The sequence below is a fragment of the Cryptomeria japonica genome, chromosome 10, assembly GCF_030272615.1.
Source record: "Cryptomeria japonica chromosome 10, Sugi_1.0, whole genome shotgun sequence".
In the NCBI taxonomy this organism is placed as follows: Eukaryota; Viridiplantae; Streptophyta; class Pinopsida; order Cupressales; family Cupressaceae; genus Cryptomeria; species Cryptomeria japonica.
In genome coordinates this window covers 427,040,733-427,061,411 of record NC_081414.1, presented here as the reverse complement: position 1 = coordinate 427,061,411, position 20,679 = coordinate 427,040,733, and the positions used below count along the sequence as shown (strand labels likewise).

Below are 20,679 nucleotides of genomic sequence, written 5' to 3'. Positions count from 1 at the left end.
GAAACAACGACCAACAAGAGAGGATAACTAAATCAGTTATACCTGTACTCGGTTGATGTGGTTATACCTGTAAAGGGGCCTGCTGGTTAGAACTAAATCTCGTTGGTTATGGATAACTGCACTTTCTTTCTTTTTGTATTTTTATGGTTTAAGATTCTCTGGGAAATAAAATGCGAAGCGTAAAGGGAAACAAGAAAATAACAATAAAGACCAATATAATAACAACTTAATGAACTATTCAATTAATTCCCTGCAACCCAAGCAATTATCAAATATTATCCAAGTTAGCATTCAACAACAGACCTCCAGAAAACCTGCAACTTCCAATAGAACAATTTGGAAGTTGCTCAAATTTCAGACAATATGATTGTTTAATTTGTGTCTTTTGAGCTAATCTGAATACATATTATTTTAGGATCCACTTTTCTTCCTTAATTGCAACGCACTGTTATTGACAACAAAAATTGGTAAATGCCAGTTTTTTGACAGGATGGTGACCTTGTCAAACTCTGCTGAACAGAAAGTGATTGATTTGATTCATACCTTTATCATCATAAATTTATGAATGTATGTCTAAATTTCAAAATGCATTGTGACAACTAGATAATCAATTCATCTGACACAACAAAAATTGATGATCTACCAATCTGAATCTATATTGAAATTTACAAGAAATTTAACGTAAATGCAAGTACACAACACATGTAAATATTTCATTCTCTTGGAGAACTTATATTCGTCCGTTTGAGGATTCCAAAATTACTAGTACAATTTAGTAAGCATACAGAATCTGAAAGAAAAACTCATCCGTCCATCAAGGTGTGAAATTCATGTAAAACAAGTGATGTCTATATGCATTTTTACATCTTGCACATTCCAAATTAAACAATGGAATGCATCTGAGCCATAGGTTTATTCTCTTGTATTAGAAATTGGAAACAAATCCTCTAGTCCTAGCAATTATGAGACAGAAAAAAAAGAAATGGACAGATTTGTCTTTTTTTCCTTTAATTTGTCTTTCTTTTGATTCAGAAGAGAACAAACTACAGGTGTTTATCTACACTTCAAGCACATGACACATTTTGAACGCTGCTGTTTTTGCTGGTCATGTTCTTGATTAGTTTCTGTCTCTACATTCTCCATTGCTTTGATAAATTTTCGCATATGTTGTATATACTCAGGGTACAGCTCCAAATTGCAGTGGCCACCACCTTTTATCCACAAAGGATCATATCTTTCTTTGCTTAGCTCCCATAGTGTCTTTCCATGTGCCCAGTCAACTACATTATCAGCTGTTCCCTGCAACAATAGTGAGGCATTATGTTAAAAACTCCATTATAATCAATAAATACTTCATTTGCAGCCATCACACATCCATCCAACCCTTCACCACTGGAAATTAAGACAGAATCCAACCCATAATATTAATCATATTAATTAGCAGGACTAGAAACATAATCAAAATATGGTCCAAGGGATTGGTTAAAACATTAGGTTTTCATTGTGGAGATCAAAGTTCAATTCCCCATAGGGGCATCTAAAGTGGAATTCTAAGTTGTACTCTTGGTCTTCCATTGATGGCTTCTAATATGGAGGTGGTTTCTAAATAAAAGTGGATTTCTATGTAGTCACTCTTGGTCTTCCATAGGTGATTTCTCACATGTTTTCTCATAAGGAGATTGCATTGGTCTCACGTTGATGCTCGAATAAGCAACATATTTGTAATCAATAAGCAAATCAAAAAAATCAAAATATGATAACAGATGTAGGTACAGGTAGGATACAGGGACCCCATTCTAGAAATTGAATTTCTTGGTGCATCTGGTTCTTCCACAGATGTCAGCATCAATTGACAGCAGATCATAAGAAATGGACATCAGACAATCAGATACTTGGGAAAGGATTAAAACTTAAGCCCTTATCATCTTACTAGAGTCTAGAGTAGTCAAGTATCATCTTACTAGAGTCTAGAGTAGTCAAGCCTTCCAAAAAGTTTGTCCCAAGAGATAAAAGTGAACTAGCCTTGTTGCATAAGTAGAAATTGCCAAAGAAATAAAGAGCTTTTTTCAAGCAAATGATTGTGAGCTCCAATATTTATCATAAAATTGCAAAGAAACCCAAATTTGCAAAGTATTTGTCATAAGCTTGCCATTGCATCTAAAATTAGACATAGATCATATAATTTAATAATAATTTAAATTAACGGCTGTACACATATTTGGTTTTTGATTATGTGAATTATGACCTCTACCATACTCAAGATATATAGTTAGTTTTTACAAGTTACTACAAACGTCTCTCTACTTTATACTTTCATTGATTCATGCAAAAGTGACTCACAAATTCTGTGAATTATAACCTCTAGCATACTCAAGATATATAGTTTGTTTTTACAAGTTACTTACACCCAGAATGCATGTAACAAATGTGTCTCTATTTTACACTTTTATTGATTCATGCAAAAGTGACTGACAAATTTCAATTAAGTTTTGGTTATCATTGATGTCGTCTTCATCACACGTAACTGGAATCTCTGTTGTTTAGTTTGTTTTCCAGTCAGTAGTAAAATTAAATGAAGGAACAACCATTAAGTTGTAACGATCAAAGTCCCAACCAAAAAGTTATTACTAGAGACCTCGGTGATGAGACTTTTGGATTTAAAAACAGAGATCTTATTTGTTGTTGCTTCCCTAGTATCGAATTTAAGTGTGTTTTCCTGTCATATGTGCAATATTGATACCACATATCTAAGTGTAATTTTTTTTAAAATAAAAAATTATAAAGTCTTGTGATAATTATAATTTATGTACTTTTAATTTGTCCTCGTATGATGAAAAGGTTGTTGCTTTTCTTTTAAATTGCACATATGTTTTCCTGAAGCTACATAGTTGTCCTGGTCATAAAGGATCAAATGGAATTCTTATTAACATCCTCAATAATTATGTTACAAGTTTAGCAATCTTGGATACTGTTTCTAAGGACTTTACAAGTATTAAAATAACACAATTGCAATTCTGAAGAAAGTGTTCATTTGCTCAAGACAAGCTAACAAATAAAATTGTCATCAATTATGCACACGTGAGCACATGGACAGCTCCCATATATGAGTACTCCGCACACACAGTGCCTCGAATAGAACTTATAGACAATCCACAGCTAATGAATCACAATTTAACATAATACATTATCAATCAACTCAATAATGCACTGATAAGTTTCCAAGACCATTCCTTTGTTTACTTAACCTTCATAAATTTAAAACCATGAACTACAAAACAAACATGTAATATAGCATAATGTGATGCATGAAGACGTATATATACAACATCATCAAAGTCTTAAATATTTCGTTCAGTTCATTATGTGAAATGTGCCTTGCTATTTTTTCCGGCAATTTCTACCAAAAATTTAAATTTTTACAACAATGCAATTTTATTTTATTTTTGGAATGGACTATACATACCATGTGAATAACAGAATTATTCAAATTCAAATAAATTATTTAAATTTGAGTAATATTTAGATAATTTTAATTAACCTGGTCAATTCTCCTTATGCTTGCAAACACCTTCAATAATTTCCAGAGCCTTTTAAATTTGACCTACTAGTGGCCAAAAGGGCCACAAGGAATGCAGCAGATGGGAAAGAAAACACAAATTGAAATGCGCACCTTACCAATCTGAATTCCTCATTTTATTATTGGCTGCATCCCTTTTCCCTGTGATCCCCTTCTACAGTAATAATTAAAACAAGATGGTAGTGGCTGGGTGTTTGGACCCCACAAACATTCTGAATTTCCCAAACAAAATTGCACTACTGCACTAGCTTCCCTATTTCAATCTATCATCTTCCAAAGCCCCTTCTTAGAATTGTGCTGTCCCATGCTGAAGTCGCATCCAGCGAATGGCATTCAAATGGTGGTGGTAGAGATAATAGGCAGCTGCAGACTTTAGGGAGCCCCACAGCTTGTAAGGAATTCCCTTATTTATTTATTTTCCTTTAAAACCTAGCGGCCTAGTTGGGAGGCAACTAGCTGAAGGCCCAAGTAAATTTTGCAAATTTATACCTGCCTCTCCCTTCCGGACTATGAATATTCTTCTTTTTATGTCTCTGCTACATTTCAACAGAGAGATGGCAGCAATGTAGATCTGCGCTCCTCTTTATTTATTATTATTATTTTCTTTTATGCTCTTTCACCCAATAAATTGTAAAGCTTGCGTCAAGAGGAGGATTAGGGTAGGGCTGGGAGAGAGAACAGAATCTCCTGATTTATTCTGCAGCAACGATGCCTGCAATTTAAATGAAATATATTTATTTTTTGACCTGCTTCCTACAATAACCTATAAGCCCGAATTTAATCTCCGAAATAAGTCTACTCTGGAAACTAAAATATTTATGTCCTCTAATTGCCAAAGATCCAAGAGGGTTTACATTCTAAAGTAGAAATACTAAACCAAAGCTCTGCACAAGGGTTTCTGAAAAAATTGAAAATGATAGAATGAATGTGCCTTTTCCAGCCAACCCTAAAAAGTAATTAAAAACTGCATTTTTTATTTTATTTTAAATATTCAACCTTCCCTTTTCTAATTATAATTATTATTTCTTTATTTGAATATTCACCATTTTTCAGTTTATGATTCTTATTTTGCTTCTTAGCCCAAATTCATAATAATAAATTAAGTGTCACCTTCCAATGTTATACTTTAAGGTGCTTTTGGACCACTTCATAAATTATTATTTTATTATTCCCCTGCAAGTCTTCCCTTCAGCCTAAGGGGATAAAATATAGGCTTCAGGTCCACCAATTTGACTCAATTTGAGAAAAAAGGACATTACATTATGCATGCCCCTTTTATATGTCCCACATCAAAACAATGATTCGGGCAGCATTTACTCTTGACTTGTTCAAAAGCACGTATTTGCCAATAGTTCACTTAATGGAAGGGATTACCTGAGGTTAACATCAGTCAGTCATGCAAGCAACATGCAGATATGCATACTACCACCCTTTCCAATAGGAAGGAAACTTTCTCTTTTGGGAACAAGGACGTGTTTTACAGCAGAGCTGTTAGAGTGGAAAGACAACACAGAGGGACATAGGACACCTAAGAAAGAATTGACATGCTAACTTTTGCAAATTATTAAATCCCAAAATTTTGACCAAGAGTGGTGAACAGAAAAAGAATTTTGTCCAGCATCAGGAAAATTCCACATAATTAACTAAGCTCACAATAATCAATCCTCTATGCTAAATATTTATTTTCTTTTTTGAAATTTTGACCCAGTCAAACACATCTTGTTACCTAATAATATTTAACCAAGAGAAAATATTGGCTTGAGGCCTTCCATTTCAAAAATAAACATAGATTTGAGGTCTTCCAGTTCCCACATAGAAAGAAAAGTGAAGATCAGATTCAATCAGGCTATGCATATAGCTTTGAATTTTCCATTACAATTCCAAATTTCTAACCATCACAACATTATTATAGAAAATGGCATTCCAAATTGCAAGAAAATATAAATTTAAATAAGCAGCAATAAACAATCAGGACCAAAAGCACAACCATAAAAAAGGTAACCGCTTGTTAAACAAATATCCATTGGGACAAAAACATTACTCCCTGCATACTACTGTATATTTGATGTAATTGTCACACTAAAAACCTGTTTTGATAAAAAGGTGAGCATCTTTCATTAATTTCATCAAGATGAATTCCCCCATCATCTGTACAGGTGGGAGCCTAATCTCAATAAACATCCTAAAGCTTCCATCAAGTCAAAGCCTTAATTAGGATTCATAACTAATATGCAAAGATAGACATTGAGGATCCTGCACATCTAAGACAGATGCAGTTCTAGAGGTGGGAACTCCAAAACATTGGGGCCCTCTCATATCTCTCCTGATATGCTTATTCCTCCGATATACTTGGAGATGGCCTACAATATCATATACATGTTGGAGTCTCTATTGGTACCATCTCCTTGTGACCCATCTGTGGCAGCGAAATAATATTGTTCTTTGCTTCAGCGCAGTGCACATATCTGAACTTCATAGAGTTCCCTAATTTGCAAGAGAGTTCTACATGATACAAAATGGGTTTTGTTCTTATCTGCTTGAACAATGAATTTATTTCTTTGATTATATTATTATCACTAATACACAGAGACGTGTCCCCGGGGTTTTCTGACTGTGTCCCCATACTGGAGACATCTTGGGGATGGGGACAGCTTGGGGACGTTTCCTCGGGTCTAACACTCTAAACAATATATGCTTTGATCAATTTATTGGGGTTTCAATGAAAGTATATAGACTAACTATTCACGAGAATGCTACCAATGTTTGATAACATGAAGATTGTTGTGTTTTAAGGATTCTATAATGTATATGTCAATATGATGAATGATTCTATAATGTATATATAATTTTATATAGCCATCCCCTTTGCTGTCCCCTGACGTCCCCAAAATATTATATGTTTTCCTACCAGCAACCTACAAACTAAAATGGTCCTGTTTTGTATTGATGGATCTTGCACCTTCATAGCTAATTCATAAGCATTGTTTCTTCGAGATTTAGAACAGAGAAATGGATTCCAGGGTCAGGGGACTACAGGCCCCAATTTCAGAATGGTGGAGGAATGGTGGCTAGAGGTGCAAATATAATATATCATGGGTCCAAAACATATTTTATTTTTGGCTTTTTAAAACCAAAGCAAGGGTATGGGGCAAAGCCCCTCGTGGGGTTGGGTAAGAACACACCTGCCCTCATGAAGGTTTTGGGGCAGCTCCCCCAGTGGGATTTGAGAGGCAACACCCCTCACAGGGGTCCGGGTAATGGTAGAATGTGACCAACAAGGTCGAGGGGCAGCATCTACCATGCAGTTTGGGGACCATGGGGGTGGAGCCCACACCATTAAGCCCAAAATTAAGGCCCTCAAGATCACATGGTACCTACATGATGCATGTCATTTCCATAACTTCATCACTGAAATTTCTCTCTAACACCAAATTTTCATTATTTCTGATCAAATATTCATTCTTCAAAGAACTAGCAATGAAGCTGGAAATCTGACCAGTCTAAATGATGAGGGTATGCAATTGAAGACAAGAATAGTGTCATTCTTGATTTTTTTCAATTTATTTTCTTCTCAGTTTTTAGAATCCCCTTACAGCAGTCAGCACAAACTCAAAATATTTACAAAAACTTGATAAAATTGACCACCACCCCACCCTCACCACTTCCCACTTTCTACTAAGCCCGAGGTGTCAGTAATGTATGAATTAAGAAGTATTTGACCACCAACTTTCTAAAGTTGAGATAGGAGAACATGCATCCGAGTAAACGAAAACAGTAACAGCTATTTTAAATTTTAATAGTTTATTTTGCATCCACAAACACTGTAAATATTCCTTCTTTCTTCTAAGTCAACCATTTGTATATGTCATTGTGTCATTTATCTGTTAAAAGCTTCCACACAAATCAAAATTGCTATCATGACATAGAGAAACTTTGTTTTGAGACAGTTCAAGGATGCCCAGGCGTTCCCAGATATCCAGGGATGTCAGGGAGTCCTTCCAACGTCCCTTGCAGTTGGGTATACCCTCAGGACATTCCCTGCTTTGGCAGAAGTGTCTCAGGGACATCCCCTTTCACAGGCAGCAGGGAGACATTTCATCCCTATCCCCAAAATGGCTCATTTTTAGGGGAGGACATGTCCATCTGGAATACACTCATAAGTCGGTTCTTTCATGCACTGGACCTCATTTAACATATGCACTACGTGACTACTCCATAAGGCTTTACTGCAGAAACTCAAAATAGATTTACAGGAATTAGTTTGGAAAAAAACCATGTTTGTTCTAAATATCTGCTGAAACATACTGATTTTTTCATCTATATCCCTACAGATAATATTTAACAGCATAGGTGTCTGCTGAAATTAACCTGTCAATTGCATAGGCCTTATGCCCTTCTAAAAGATATATGCTACATACACTTGTGAGCATCTCTATTCTTTTTTGGCCCCAGCATCTTTATTGACTCTGCATCTTCTCCATAATTACTTTCTCTCAAAATTCTATAATATGCACATTCTTGCTTCCTTAAGACATACAAACTTAAGATTTAGAAGTTAATTTCTTATGCAGCAAAGATAGGCAGGTGGAAGCAACAGTGAATATGTTTACATAAGTTCCTACAAAGGACATATGCAGTGTGCATGATGCCAGGCATGACAGTTCATACAACCCAGCTGCTCTTTGTCCACATCAACCTTTCCTGCAAATGAAGGTTAGAAAAAAATCTATTGAGTGGTTTGCATGCTTACATTGGCGGCCACAAAAAACATTATGTACTGATGACCATGAGCAAGGAAATAATTAGTCTGGCATATTAATAACTGTGATGACTCATAAATCTTGAGGGTAGTACCCCACACTAAAAAGTCTATTGATTAACTCGTACAAATTTCATGACCACATATGTAGGCATATCTAGCAATTTGCAGTCTAATTTGTTGACAATAATTGTAACCTCTCCTAGTACTCCATTGACTAGGCCAATTTGAATCCATAACTTGTTGGCATAATTTATCAAACAATACGTAACAGAACTTCTTGGTCATGATGGTGATAATCAAGGCAAGGACACTGTTGTGCATTCTCTGCAACACCATAAATAGGAGATTTAGAAATGGAATTTTTTATTGAGAGATGAGATAACACATCAAATCTTATCCCTGCCTGCTGCTATAGCCACTGCCCCTGCTCCTGCTACACTACTAATGTACTTGCATTCTCTTGCCATCAAATTATACTGTTTGTGAGTGGGCCCCACACCCCACTCTTTTGCATGCCACTTCTCTTTTCTTCTATTCCATCCTCTCTCTCTCTACTTTTCAATGGACCATACAGACAACGATGGTGAGTGATACAGCTTTAGATGGTGACAGTGATAGTAACAACACAAAATGACTGATGAGCAAATTTCCCTACAATTACCAAATATTAACAAGAGAGGAAGAGATTGAGGATTCTTCGTAAAACATTGGACTATATACTTCACCACCACATACGTACAAATATCAGATAATTTGGAGTTTAATTTGTAGATAATGTTTGTTAACTCTTACAGAGCTCCATTCTGTTGTGCACTCTTTGTAATACTCAATGCAAATACAGGATTTAGCAAATATTTTTGGCAAGTACACAATCAAGCTGAATAGTTTTATTTAATATTGTCCTCTGACTTGGGTTAAAGCAGACTTCAAATATATAAAAAATGATAGGCAGAGTGTCTGATGTAGAAAAGAATGAAAAGAAAGGTTAAGTGATTTGTCATCGACAACAACAATAGCCACGATACAAAGAATTGATTGCAGTTAGGCTAAGAAAAGAATAATGTGCTAGAAATTTCTATCAAGAAATGACAATGCAAGCTAGCAACAAAAGAAGACCTGGTCATAGGAGAGGAACCCTTGGTAAATGGCTAGGTGTGGTTGCAATAAATAGGGGGACCCAAACCAATTTCAGAGGACCAGTCCAGTGTTCCAAACTTGCAATAAATATAATGAAGTGTATAAAAATAATAGATGCCCCAAGATGGTCGAGAGTACCATGTACTGCAAAAGTAAGGCCACAAATCATCATTAGGATCAAAGATGTAAATATCTTAATCGGCAATAAATCTTTTGGCCGAAAAAATTTTAAAAATCGGGAATCGGAAAAAAATCAGCAATAAATCGGCAAATTTATCGAACATTTGAAAATATATAATTTCTTAAAATATTCTTAAAAAATACATATACACTAAATTTATAGAACATAATAACATATTATTGGTTTCCATCATATATAAATCAACTTAAAATGTAAAAATTTAAAAATATATTCTTTAAAAAATGTAAAAAATACTAATATATTACAATAATTTTAAAAAATAGATTAACTTTAATTATAATTTAGAATAAAAATAAAAATTTAATAAAACAAAATATCACATAAAATATATAAATAAATATTACACGATAAGGTTTAGAATAAAAATAAAAATTTAATAAAACAAAATATCATTTAAAAAATATAAATAAATATTACACGATAAGATATTTTTTTTTAAATAATTTGATACCTTTATATAAATCACTGGTAAGAAGCAATTTCAATAAAATAAAATTTAATTTGATACCTTTATTTAATTTCCAGCTATTCCTTAAGAAGCAATTTCAATTTCCCACTGGTAAGAAGCAATTTCAATCGTCCCACTACACGCAACTTGGTGAACTTTAACGATTTTTAAGATAAAATAATTTCAACTACTTGAGTCCCTTAAAGAAGTGTAAAGACCTCGCCAAAAATTTTGTTCATTGTTGGAGGGAGAAAGCCAATAAAATCGCAGAAACTTCTGTTTCACCACACGTTTTTCACCAACCCTCTTCACCGTTATCGCAATTTTTTACATTTTAGTCGCGATTTTTTTGCGTCTGATAGTCGCGATTTTTTACTCCACGATTTAAATGACGATTAAATCGTCTGCATTTTTTACTCGCGATAAATCGCAATTTAGGCAATTTTTTAGCGATTTTTTCATCACTGATTAGGATGATGAGACCAATTTATGAAGCAGACGGAGCTGTATGCAAATATACCAAGACTGGTATGAAAATTATACATGGCATCTCTTATAACAATAAATACCTATCCAGAACTTGTTCAGGAAAAGCAGTTTCTGCACAAAGCAACACCCATGATCCAATGATTACAAGACGCATCATAAAAGCTGGACAATTAGTGAGAGGAAGAGCCAAAGCAAATTTGAGAAGAGTTAAGATTGGGAACACTAAAAGATATCTTGGCATTAATACAACAAGATGGAGACAGGAAGCCTTCAAGACATCCCTCAAAAAGATGTTTGATAGAGGCAAAAATGGCATGAGAGGTTTACATCTATTGCTGCCATGTTTTCATTATAATTTGAATGTTAGATGTTGATATCCTTTCATTTTGAGAATGGTAAAGGAGATCTTACTTTACACAACGCGGTAGTGTTGTACAAGGATATGATTTGATTTGCAAGTTATCCCTTTGGTGTTGCTCTTCTTCCTGGATGTTTGTATTCACATTATATTAGATTTAAGATTTGTGTGAAGTCATGGTGATCACTATATTTGTGGTCAAGTGTTATTCATCGTTCTTTCATAACAACATGGAGGTTCCTTGATCTCTTTCTTTTGTTGAGTGTGGAGAACTTGTGAGAGCTATGGAGACTGGTTGTGAGGAGATGTATTGCTTCATATTTGTTTGCAGGTTTGGCATATCATTGTATGTTTCTTTTACACACTGTGATAGAAGAGTTAGCCACGTCCTCTATGTGAAGTACTATAAGTAGACTTGGTATGCCTTGATCTATTTTTCAGATTTGGCGTTGTCCATGCAATGAGAGTTTTTGGATATATATGTCAAGTTATCTTCTTTGATATCTTAGTTTGCACGTTACTAATGTGATGATGAGTTTGCATCTTTCATTGTTTGGATCTACAAGTTATTGAATTGTGTGGGCTAATCACCCATTTGATTGTAATGGGATTACTTGGATGTGGATTGTCTATATCCATGAGATTGATTCAATGTTCATGCAAACTTTGTTAGTTGGCCTTGTTTGTGGCCATTTGTGCATTGGTATGTTGCATTTGAGATAGCAGGATAGATATACAGAGACTTGATTGCGATTTGGGGATGATATGTTGATGGCATGAAGTTTTATCTACAATGGTTTGAATATGTTGGTTTGAGGTATGGTTAGGTTGGATTAGTTGCAATTTGTTGTGGTTGCTATTCCAGCTTGTATGAGTATGGCAGCTACTCAAAGCCTTTGTTACCTACACCTTGACATGTTCCTTGTTTAATCTGTAAATGATGTTCAATTTACATTCAATATGCAAGTTATATTCTATTTAATATTATCTTGTTCTATATATTACTGAATTAACATATGAATCTGACTATCTTCTTTTGTGTGGCAGGTGAGAGGAGCATTTGTTATTTTCTGTGTCCTTTCTCACGAATGCCATTCGATATATATATATATATATATAACAAGCGGGGTACGATCAAGCAATGCCTTGATCGGTCATGACCGATCAAGACATTACTTGATCGTGCCTCTTTGTTAATAACAAACAATGCATATTAATTACCAATGCCAACCGGTATATGTTTATACTTTTAACACCCGATGACTATCGGTGTATGCTTAACCTTAACAGCCGATAACTATCGGCGTATGCTTAACCTTAACAGCCGATAACTATCGGCGTATGCTTAACCTTTGATAACTATCGGTGTAACTTTATCATGCCACCCGATATTAATCGGTGTTGATTTGTAACTAGGTTAGAAAATAAATAGGATTCGGATTGCCTTAAGGCATCATCCGAATCCTTATAGGGCAGGGCCCTATCTATTGTATTTATGTGTAAAATAGGGCTGGCCCCCTTATATCCTCCACGCCAAACATAAAAGAAACTCATGCTTCATTATAGGGCCGACCCTATATTGAAATATACTAAGTTATTGTTATATGCAAAATGATTTTAGCGCCCAAGGATAAATGGGCCGACCTAGAGATAAGTTAGAAGATGAACCTCATATATATTTCAGCTACTTGCAAGGTTTAAGATACATACACATTCAGCGAATATTATCTATGTTATCAAGCAGCGAACTACCTTCAGTGATCAGCGAATTTCATCTAGAAGACAGCAAGCAGCGAACACATCCAGTAAGCAGCGAACATCATCAATACACAGCAAACCCTATTGGAATTGCAGTGGTAGCATAGCAAACTTGCTCAGGAGCACAGCGATCACCGTTGGAGGTCTGCAAATTCCATTTAAGGGACATCGAACTTCATTCTTGTGACTGTAACATCGGCAGATAAGCTCTCTATTACAGTGTGCCCTAGGTTAGAATTATTACTGTGATTAGTTTAGCTTCAAGTGTGAAGCTCATTGTAAATTCAATTGGTTATTGCCTAATCAGATCTGAGGATCTGTTGTTGCTGGGTTTTTCCTCCTAGAAGGAGGTTTTCCCAGGGTACTTGTGTCTTTGTGTTCATTTTTGCTTATCTCTATTTATCAGCAAACAATCTAATTAGGAGCTAATTCTGATTTCTGGGTTCTTATATTAATCTGAAAGGGTAATTTCAACAATCGGTGCACATATAACCCGATATCAATCGGTGTTCGATTAATCATTTGTTTATTATCAATTATGTTAATCGATACAAATCGGAATGCATTAGCATGATTTAGTAATCGATGAACATAAACAACGATATAGTATGATTATCGATGTTAAGGATCTGATCGAACTGAATAGGTTAATAATATGCAAATGTAGAATGGCTATCAAATGAAGAATTAATTGCTTGAAGCTTTTCATCATAATTATCGATATGATAAATGATTGAATGAGAGACTTCATTTATCTCTCATTCAATCATTTATCTTACCAAAGCTATCATGCATTAACACTCCCTCTTAGCTAGGTAAGGTAAATGTAAACAATATATTCAAGCATCACAATTCAAATGATAGTTAGCATTTTTTACTCAATTTGACATTCTAGAAAATCATACCACCTAATCACATGATATGAAGTATCACCTAAACATGTGATACAGATGTCCATCACGTCAATCTTGTGAAGACAGGATATCACTTAAGCATGTGATATCAGTATTGCCTAAACACACAATACTTAAGGATAATCATATGAGAAGGATTAACTTCTCATCTTATCCAAGTTGTGATATGTGCACTAACACTTTATACAAATGTTTTTATCACAACACAATCATGGCACATCCATGACACACCAGAGATCCAACATGATAACTGATTTGGACATTATAAGATCGTCACCTTATAATGTCTCCATGCAAGTGTTCATTATCTTGAGAGATTGTCGCCTCTTAGATAAGAACTCAGGGGCTCAAAATCCAAAATGTCCTATCATGACAAAGAAGTTTACACATTAAACATCTTATTGATATGCAAATACAGATTACAAAGCAAATTACCTTTCTATCATACCTAAACCTTTTCTGAAGTGATCAACCTTCACTCTGGAAAGAGGTTTGGTTAGAATATCTACAGTTTGATCCCCTGTACAAACATATTCTAATTGGATCACATTCTTGTCTACCATATCTCACACATAGTGGTATGGAATCTCAATATGCTTGGATCTGTCATGGAACACTGGATTTACTGAGAGTTTTATGCAACTCTAATTGTCACAATGTATAACAGTGGGTTTCATAGGCTCTCCAAACAACCCCACAAGCAACTTCCTAAGCCATACTACTTCTCGGGCGCCATAGAAGCTGCAATGTATTTTGCCTCGGTGGAGCTTTGAGCTACTGAAGACTGCTTCTTGCTGATCCAAGATATCATGGCTGAACCTAGACTGAAGCAACACCCTGAAGTGCTTTTTCAGTCAGCTACACTTACAGCCCAATCTGAATCTGTAAATCCATGCAGGTTTATGTCAACTTTCTCATATTTGAGACCAAGGTTTAGAGTACCTTGTAGGTATCTCATGATGTGCTTTACTGCAACCAGGTGTATCTCCTTAGGTTCACACATGAACTAGCTTCTGCATAACAGATATCTGGTCTTGTATTCACCAGGTACATCAGGAACCCAATCATCTGTCTGTATTAAGTAGAGTCAGTGGATTGTGACTTTGTTGTTGCTTCTTTAAGTTTACGTAAATTGGTTTCCATAGGAGAGGTCATGGGCCTACAGTTTAGCATTCTGAATCTCTTCAATATATCCAAGGTATACTTTCCTTGGTTTAGTATAATGTTGTCAGAATTCTGTCATACTTCCAATCCTAGGAAGTAATGAAGGAGTCCTAAGTCCTTCATATCAAACTCTTTGGATAGATCTTTCTTGCATTGATCTATAAGATAATCATTTCCTGTGATTAATAAGTCATCAACATATAAAATCAACATTAGCATATTACCTTTATTTCTTTTGTGGTAGAGATTAGGATCTGCATCATTTTTAGAGAAGCCTAATCCTGAGAGATAGGTGTCAATTCTTTCATACCAGGCCTTGGGAGCATGTTTAAGCCCATAGAGAGCTTTCTTGAGTCTGCACACATGAGACTCTGCATCATAAATTTCAAACCCTTCAAGTTGCTCTAGGTAGACTTCTTCTGAGATCTCACCATTTAGAAATGTTGTCTTAACATCCATCTGGTGTACCTTCCACCCTTTAGCTACTGCAATGGCTAATACAGCTCTTACTGATGTATATCTGGCAACGGGTGCAAAAGTTTCTTCATAATCTATTCCTTCTCTTTGAGAGAACCCTCTAGCTACAAATCTAGCCTTGTGTTTTTCAATACTACCGTCTGCAGCATGTTTGATCTTAAAAAGCCATTTAGATGAAACAACAGATTTTTTAGTTGGCCTAGGAACAATCTCCCAAACATCATTTTTCATAATGGACTGATACTCTTCAGACATGGCATCCTTCCATACTTGATGTTCAAGAGCCTCTGATACATTGTTTGGTTCGGCTTTAGAGAGATCATTCATAAGGGCAACATAGCTAGCGAATTTGTTAGGCCTTTTGCTTTCCCTGAAGGTTCCTGGAGGAGCAACAAACTTCTAAGCTTCTGCTACAGTTTTGGTGGTCCATAGTGGTCTTTTCTTGAGGTTTTCTCTAGGTGGACTTTGAGTTTCACTTATAGTTTCCTCAGGATTCTCCCTCTGAAGCTCAGGAGAAGGATCTCTATCTATGCTAGGGTTGGGGATATAGACTTCAGGGTCTAGAGAGCTTTGGGCTCTTTTGAAGGCTAAGTCTTCTTCAAAGATCACATCCCTACTTAGTTCAATATTCTTTTGACCAGGTATATAGATCCTGTAAGCCTTGGAGGTTTCACTATATCCTACAAAGAGTCCCCTTTTCCCAGAAGGCTCTAGTTTTAATCTTTTCTCCTTAGGTACATGAATATAGACAGGGCATCCAAATATCCTAAGGTGGCTAATATCAGGTTTTGATTTGGTAAAGACTTCCTCAGGGGTCTTATCTTCAAGGTGAGAGTGGGGACATCTGTTTTGAATATATACAGTAGTGCTAGTTGCTTCTGCCCAAAGATTGATATTTAGATTCTGATCAAGAATCATAGCTTTGGCAGCTTCAACTATTGTCCTGTTTTTCCTTTCAGCTATATTTTGTTGGGGATTATAAGGTATTGTTAACTCCCCCTCTTAATCCCTGAATTTTTACAAAACTCTTTAAATATTTCTGATGTGTATTCCCCCCCATTGTCAGTTCTTAGGGTTTTAATTTTATTTCCTGAGTAGTTCTCTGTTAGTGATTTGAATTCTTTAAACCTATTAAGGATCTCTTCTAATTCTTTACATTTCAGAAAGTAGATCCAAGTTTTCCTAGAGTAGTCATCAACAAATATTACATAATACAGAAATCCCCCCAATGAAGGCATGGACATAGATCCACATACATCAGAATGAACTAACTCTAAAATTTTACTTGTTTTCCTAGTACTGTTCTGAAAGGCACCCTTAGTATTTTTACCTAGGGCACATCCCATGCATGCCCCTGAATGATATTGCTTTAACTTAGGTAGACCTGTGACAAGGTCTCCCATTGATGATAAAGCTCTAAAATTTAGGTGGCCTAGTTTTCTTTGCCAGATTTCATTGGCATCTGTGGTCTCATGAATTAGGGCTAAGTTGGGCTCTGTACATAGTTCATACAAATAGCCTTGTCTTTGACCAATTGTTTTAGCTTTCTTGATGGATGAGTTATTTGGCCAAGCCAATACTTTGTTGTCCATGAAGGTTACTATGTATCCATTGTCCTCCAGTGCTGATATTGAGACTAGATTTCTCTTGATGCCTGGAACATATAGCACTCCTCTAAGTTGTAATGATAAAACCGACTTTAGTTTGATGGTGCAGGTTACAACTCCTTTGACAGGGTGTGTAGAGTCATCTCCGATAGTTACTTCCTCATCATTTTCCTCTTTCGTTGAGTCTAGTACTTCTCCGAATCATGTGATGTGTTTGGATGAGCCACTGTCGATCACCCAGGAGTTCACTTTATTTGATGCTTGATTTGTGAGTGCTGAATAGAGTACATACTTCTCGAAGTTCTCTTCTCTTTTGGATTTTCCTGTTTTGGCAAATGTGGCATGTTTAGCTCTTTCTGGACATTTGGCAACATAGTGCCCAAATTTGTCACATCTGTAACACTGAATCTGAGAGAGGTCCTTTTTGAAGGTGTTCTTGTTGTGACGACCTTTTCTCTTCCTGAATTGCTTTTGCTTGCCTTTCTTATTTGAGTTCGTATTAATAACTTGAAGATCTTCATCTATATTCTTATGTTTGATCCCTTTCTTATTTTGCCTCGATTCCTCTTGAAGACAATCAACCTTTAGCCTATCGAATTTTGGGAAGTTATCCCTTGCACTGATGCCTTGGACGAATGTTTCCCATATGTCGGGCAACCCATCTAGAGCAATGAGGGTTAATTCTTTGCTTTGGATCTCATATCCAAGGGTTGCCAGTTCATCCCTTAGGGCAGATATTCGCATGAAGTAGGTATTGACTGATTCTCCTTTTATCATGGCTATGTGATTTATTTCTCTTTTTAGAGCCAAGGTTCTACTGGCATTAGATATCTCAAAAGCGTCTTCAAGTGCTCTGAACATGTTGAAGGTTGTTTCATGTTTCCTTATAATGGGCATTATGTCGTTCCTTACCCCATCAACTATGATTTTGATAGCCTTATCATTTCCTTCTCTCCAAATTGCTTTGTCGGGTTCAGTCTCAGGTTCTTCAGTTTCAGTCTTTACAAATGATTCAACTTTATTTTCTTTTAGAATCATTTGAATTCTGAATTTCCATGCAGAGAAGTCATCACCTCCTGCAAGCCTGTCTTCAATATGCAAGTTATATTCTATTTAATATTATCTTGTTCTATATATTACTGAATTAACATATGAATCTGACTATCTTCTTTTGTATAGCAGGTGAGAGGAGCATTTGTCATTTTCTATGTCCTTTCTCACGAATGCCATTCGATATATATATATATATATAACAAGCGGGGTACGATCAAGCAATGCCTTGATCGGTCATGACCGATCAAGACATTACTTGATCGTGCCTCTTTGTTAATAACAAACAATGCATATTAATTACCAATGCCAACCGGTATATGTTTATACTTTAACACCCGATGACTATCGGTGTATGCATAATCTTAACAGACAATAACTATCGGCGTATGCTTAACCTTAACAGCCGATAACTATCGACGTATGCTTAACAACTGATAACTATCAGTGTAACTTTATCATGCCACCCGATATTAATCGGTGCACATATAACCCGATATCAATCGGTGTTCAATTAATCCTTTGTTTATTATCAATTATGTTAATCGATACAAATCGAAATGCATTAGCATGATTTAGTAATCAATGAACATAAACAATGATATAGTATGATTATCGACGTTAAGGATTTGATCAAACTGAATAGGTTAATTATATGCAAATGTAGAATGGCTATCAAATGAAGAATTAATTGCTTGAAGCTTTTCATCATAATTATCGATATGATAAATGATTGAATGAGAGACTTCATTTATCTCTCATTCAATCATTTATCTTACCAAAGCTATCATGCATTAACATAATCATGGGTGACATGATGTGAGGAGTGTTTTGCTTGGTCGTTATCGTGGTTGCATTTGTAGGTCTCTTGTTGGATCATGAGAACATAGTGAATATTAAGTTATTAACTTTAAAACTAAAGTTCCATTTTTTGAAACAATGATACTTGAACTCGATATTGTTATTTTGATATTGAACTTCATGTATATTATACTATGATGGTATGATCATGATGCTATAATTACAAGTTTATGGTGGTTTTGTTGTTTATATGATGCTAGGTGACATTCTAATGTTAATTCATGCTTCAAACCGGGTTCTCGAACCCGAATCTAAACCCATAACTTAGGATACAACTATCAAAACTCTAGAATTCTCTACACTTTTAACTTTCACTACCTGATTGAATCACATTAAACTATTGATCCCAAAGGTGGGTCCACCATACGTGACTCCAAAGAATGATTTCTCTATGTGTTCATGGTAAACCAATTTAGTTTTATGTCATCTAATTGCTTTCCATATTTATACTAAGCTTCCCCAACAAATAATATCATTATAGAACAACATCAACAACCAAACATCTTAATGCAGAATTGAAAACTTAACAAATGTGGGAGACAATCCACAAAAATTGTTCCTGATTGGCAAAAGATTCATTTCAATGTTAGACATAAACTAGTGATAAATATATTCTCACATTCCTCACATTCCATAATGGAAGAGCTAGTTGTCTTTCACTCACCTATGTAAAACTCATTAATACCTTCATCCAATGGAGTATTGTTGCTATATATTCATCATTGCTTTGTAAGCACATATGCTGCTAGATAACACTAACCAAGCACCATCAACAAAATTTAATTTTGCTGCCGAACATGAAAGCTATGCAATTTTCACCATCAGATTCAAAATTGGCCTACATCTACAAAAATCCAATCTTGTGACTGTTTAGTGTTCAAATTTCTATAAATCTGGATGGTAATTATGTTGTTTTTGATCTTTTCTATCAAAGATAATCTTCATCTAAATCTACACTATGTTGGCAATCCTTTATTTGTCACTATTTGAAGTTCATGTATATGGCGACTAGCCAATGAAATTATGTACCAGTTCATATCTAGATGAATTTCCAATTATCTTCCATATTCTTTACAGCATGTCTCTAATACAGTCAAAGGTCAAAAAAAATGAACAAAATAAGATAAAGACCAAAATTACAGAAAGAGAATGGACAACATACCAAAAATACAGAGTAAAAAGGACAGAATATCAAAAAATGGATTTATGATTAATAAGTGAAGAGGGAATTTTCTCTGAGAAAAAGGAGCCCTTGGGTTAAGAGGGAGATTTCTACCAGAAGGAAGCCCTTATCAAAGCCTTATTCTTGAATCTTTGCCTTCAAACCACAGATCCATTCCCCTAATTGTTGCTTTAATACCACCACTTGTAACAATTTTTCATATGATGTAAAAGAAACAGCAAAAATCCAATGAAACCGGAATATCATTCCACAGAATTGTGGGGAGAATAGAGCAAAAGAACAATAGCAATATTAATAATGAATAGATCCAAAATAAGAAAAAGAGAGAAAATATTCCATAATAATAACAACAAATTTGAGTAGAATGACAATTGAAAATGAATTATATGTAAACATATATCAGGAATTGGAAGGATTGTGTGGGTGAAGGCCTAATACATCTAATCTGATTGCTTTCTTCCTCACCTGGTTATTTCTGTTAGTCTCTGAAGGGATTAAAATCTCGTTCTGGAGGACACGATTTTGTGCATGTTGAATTGTGCGAGGGTTTAGGAGGGAGGCAGTCTATCGTATTCTGAGGAGAACTATCCAACTGTCCATCTATCCAACTATATAACTGGGGTAAAGGGAAAGAGATGAAGAGGGAGGTGTGCAGCACCTGAATCAGATATTTTTTCCAAAACTTTGACAGG

The 20,679-nt window shown here is 35.3% G+C and overlaps 1 protein-coding gene across 2 annotated transcripts in view; it reads right to left on the bottom strand.

Moving 5' to 3' along the window:
• Positions 1 to 703: 703 nt before the first annotated feature.
• The window catches only part of LOC131075753 (uncharacterized), a 34,720-nt gene continuing 14,744 nt past the window's right edge, over positions 704 to 20,679 (bottom strand). For both annotated transcript variants that reach the window (XM_058012649.2, XM_058012642.2), the window contains one exon: positions 704 to 1,299. In XM_058012649.2, coding sequence (XP_057868632.1) covers positions 1,054 to 1,299 — 246 coding nt within the window. In that variant the 3' untranslated portion in view covers positions 704 to 1,053. The remainder of the gene's footprint in view (positions 1,300 to 20,679) is intronic.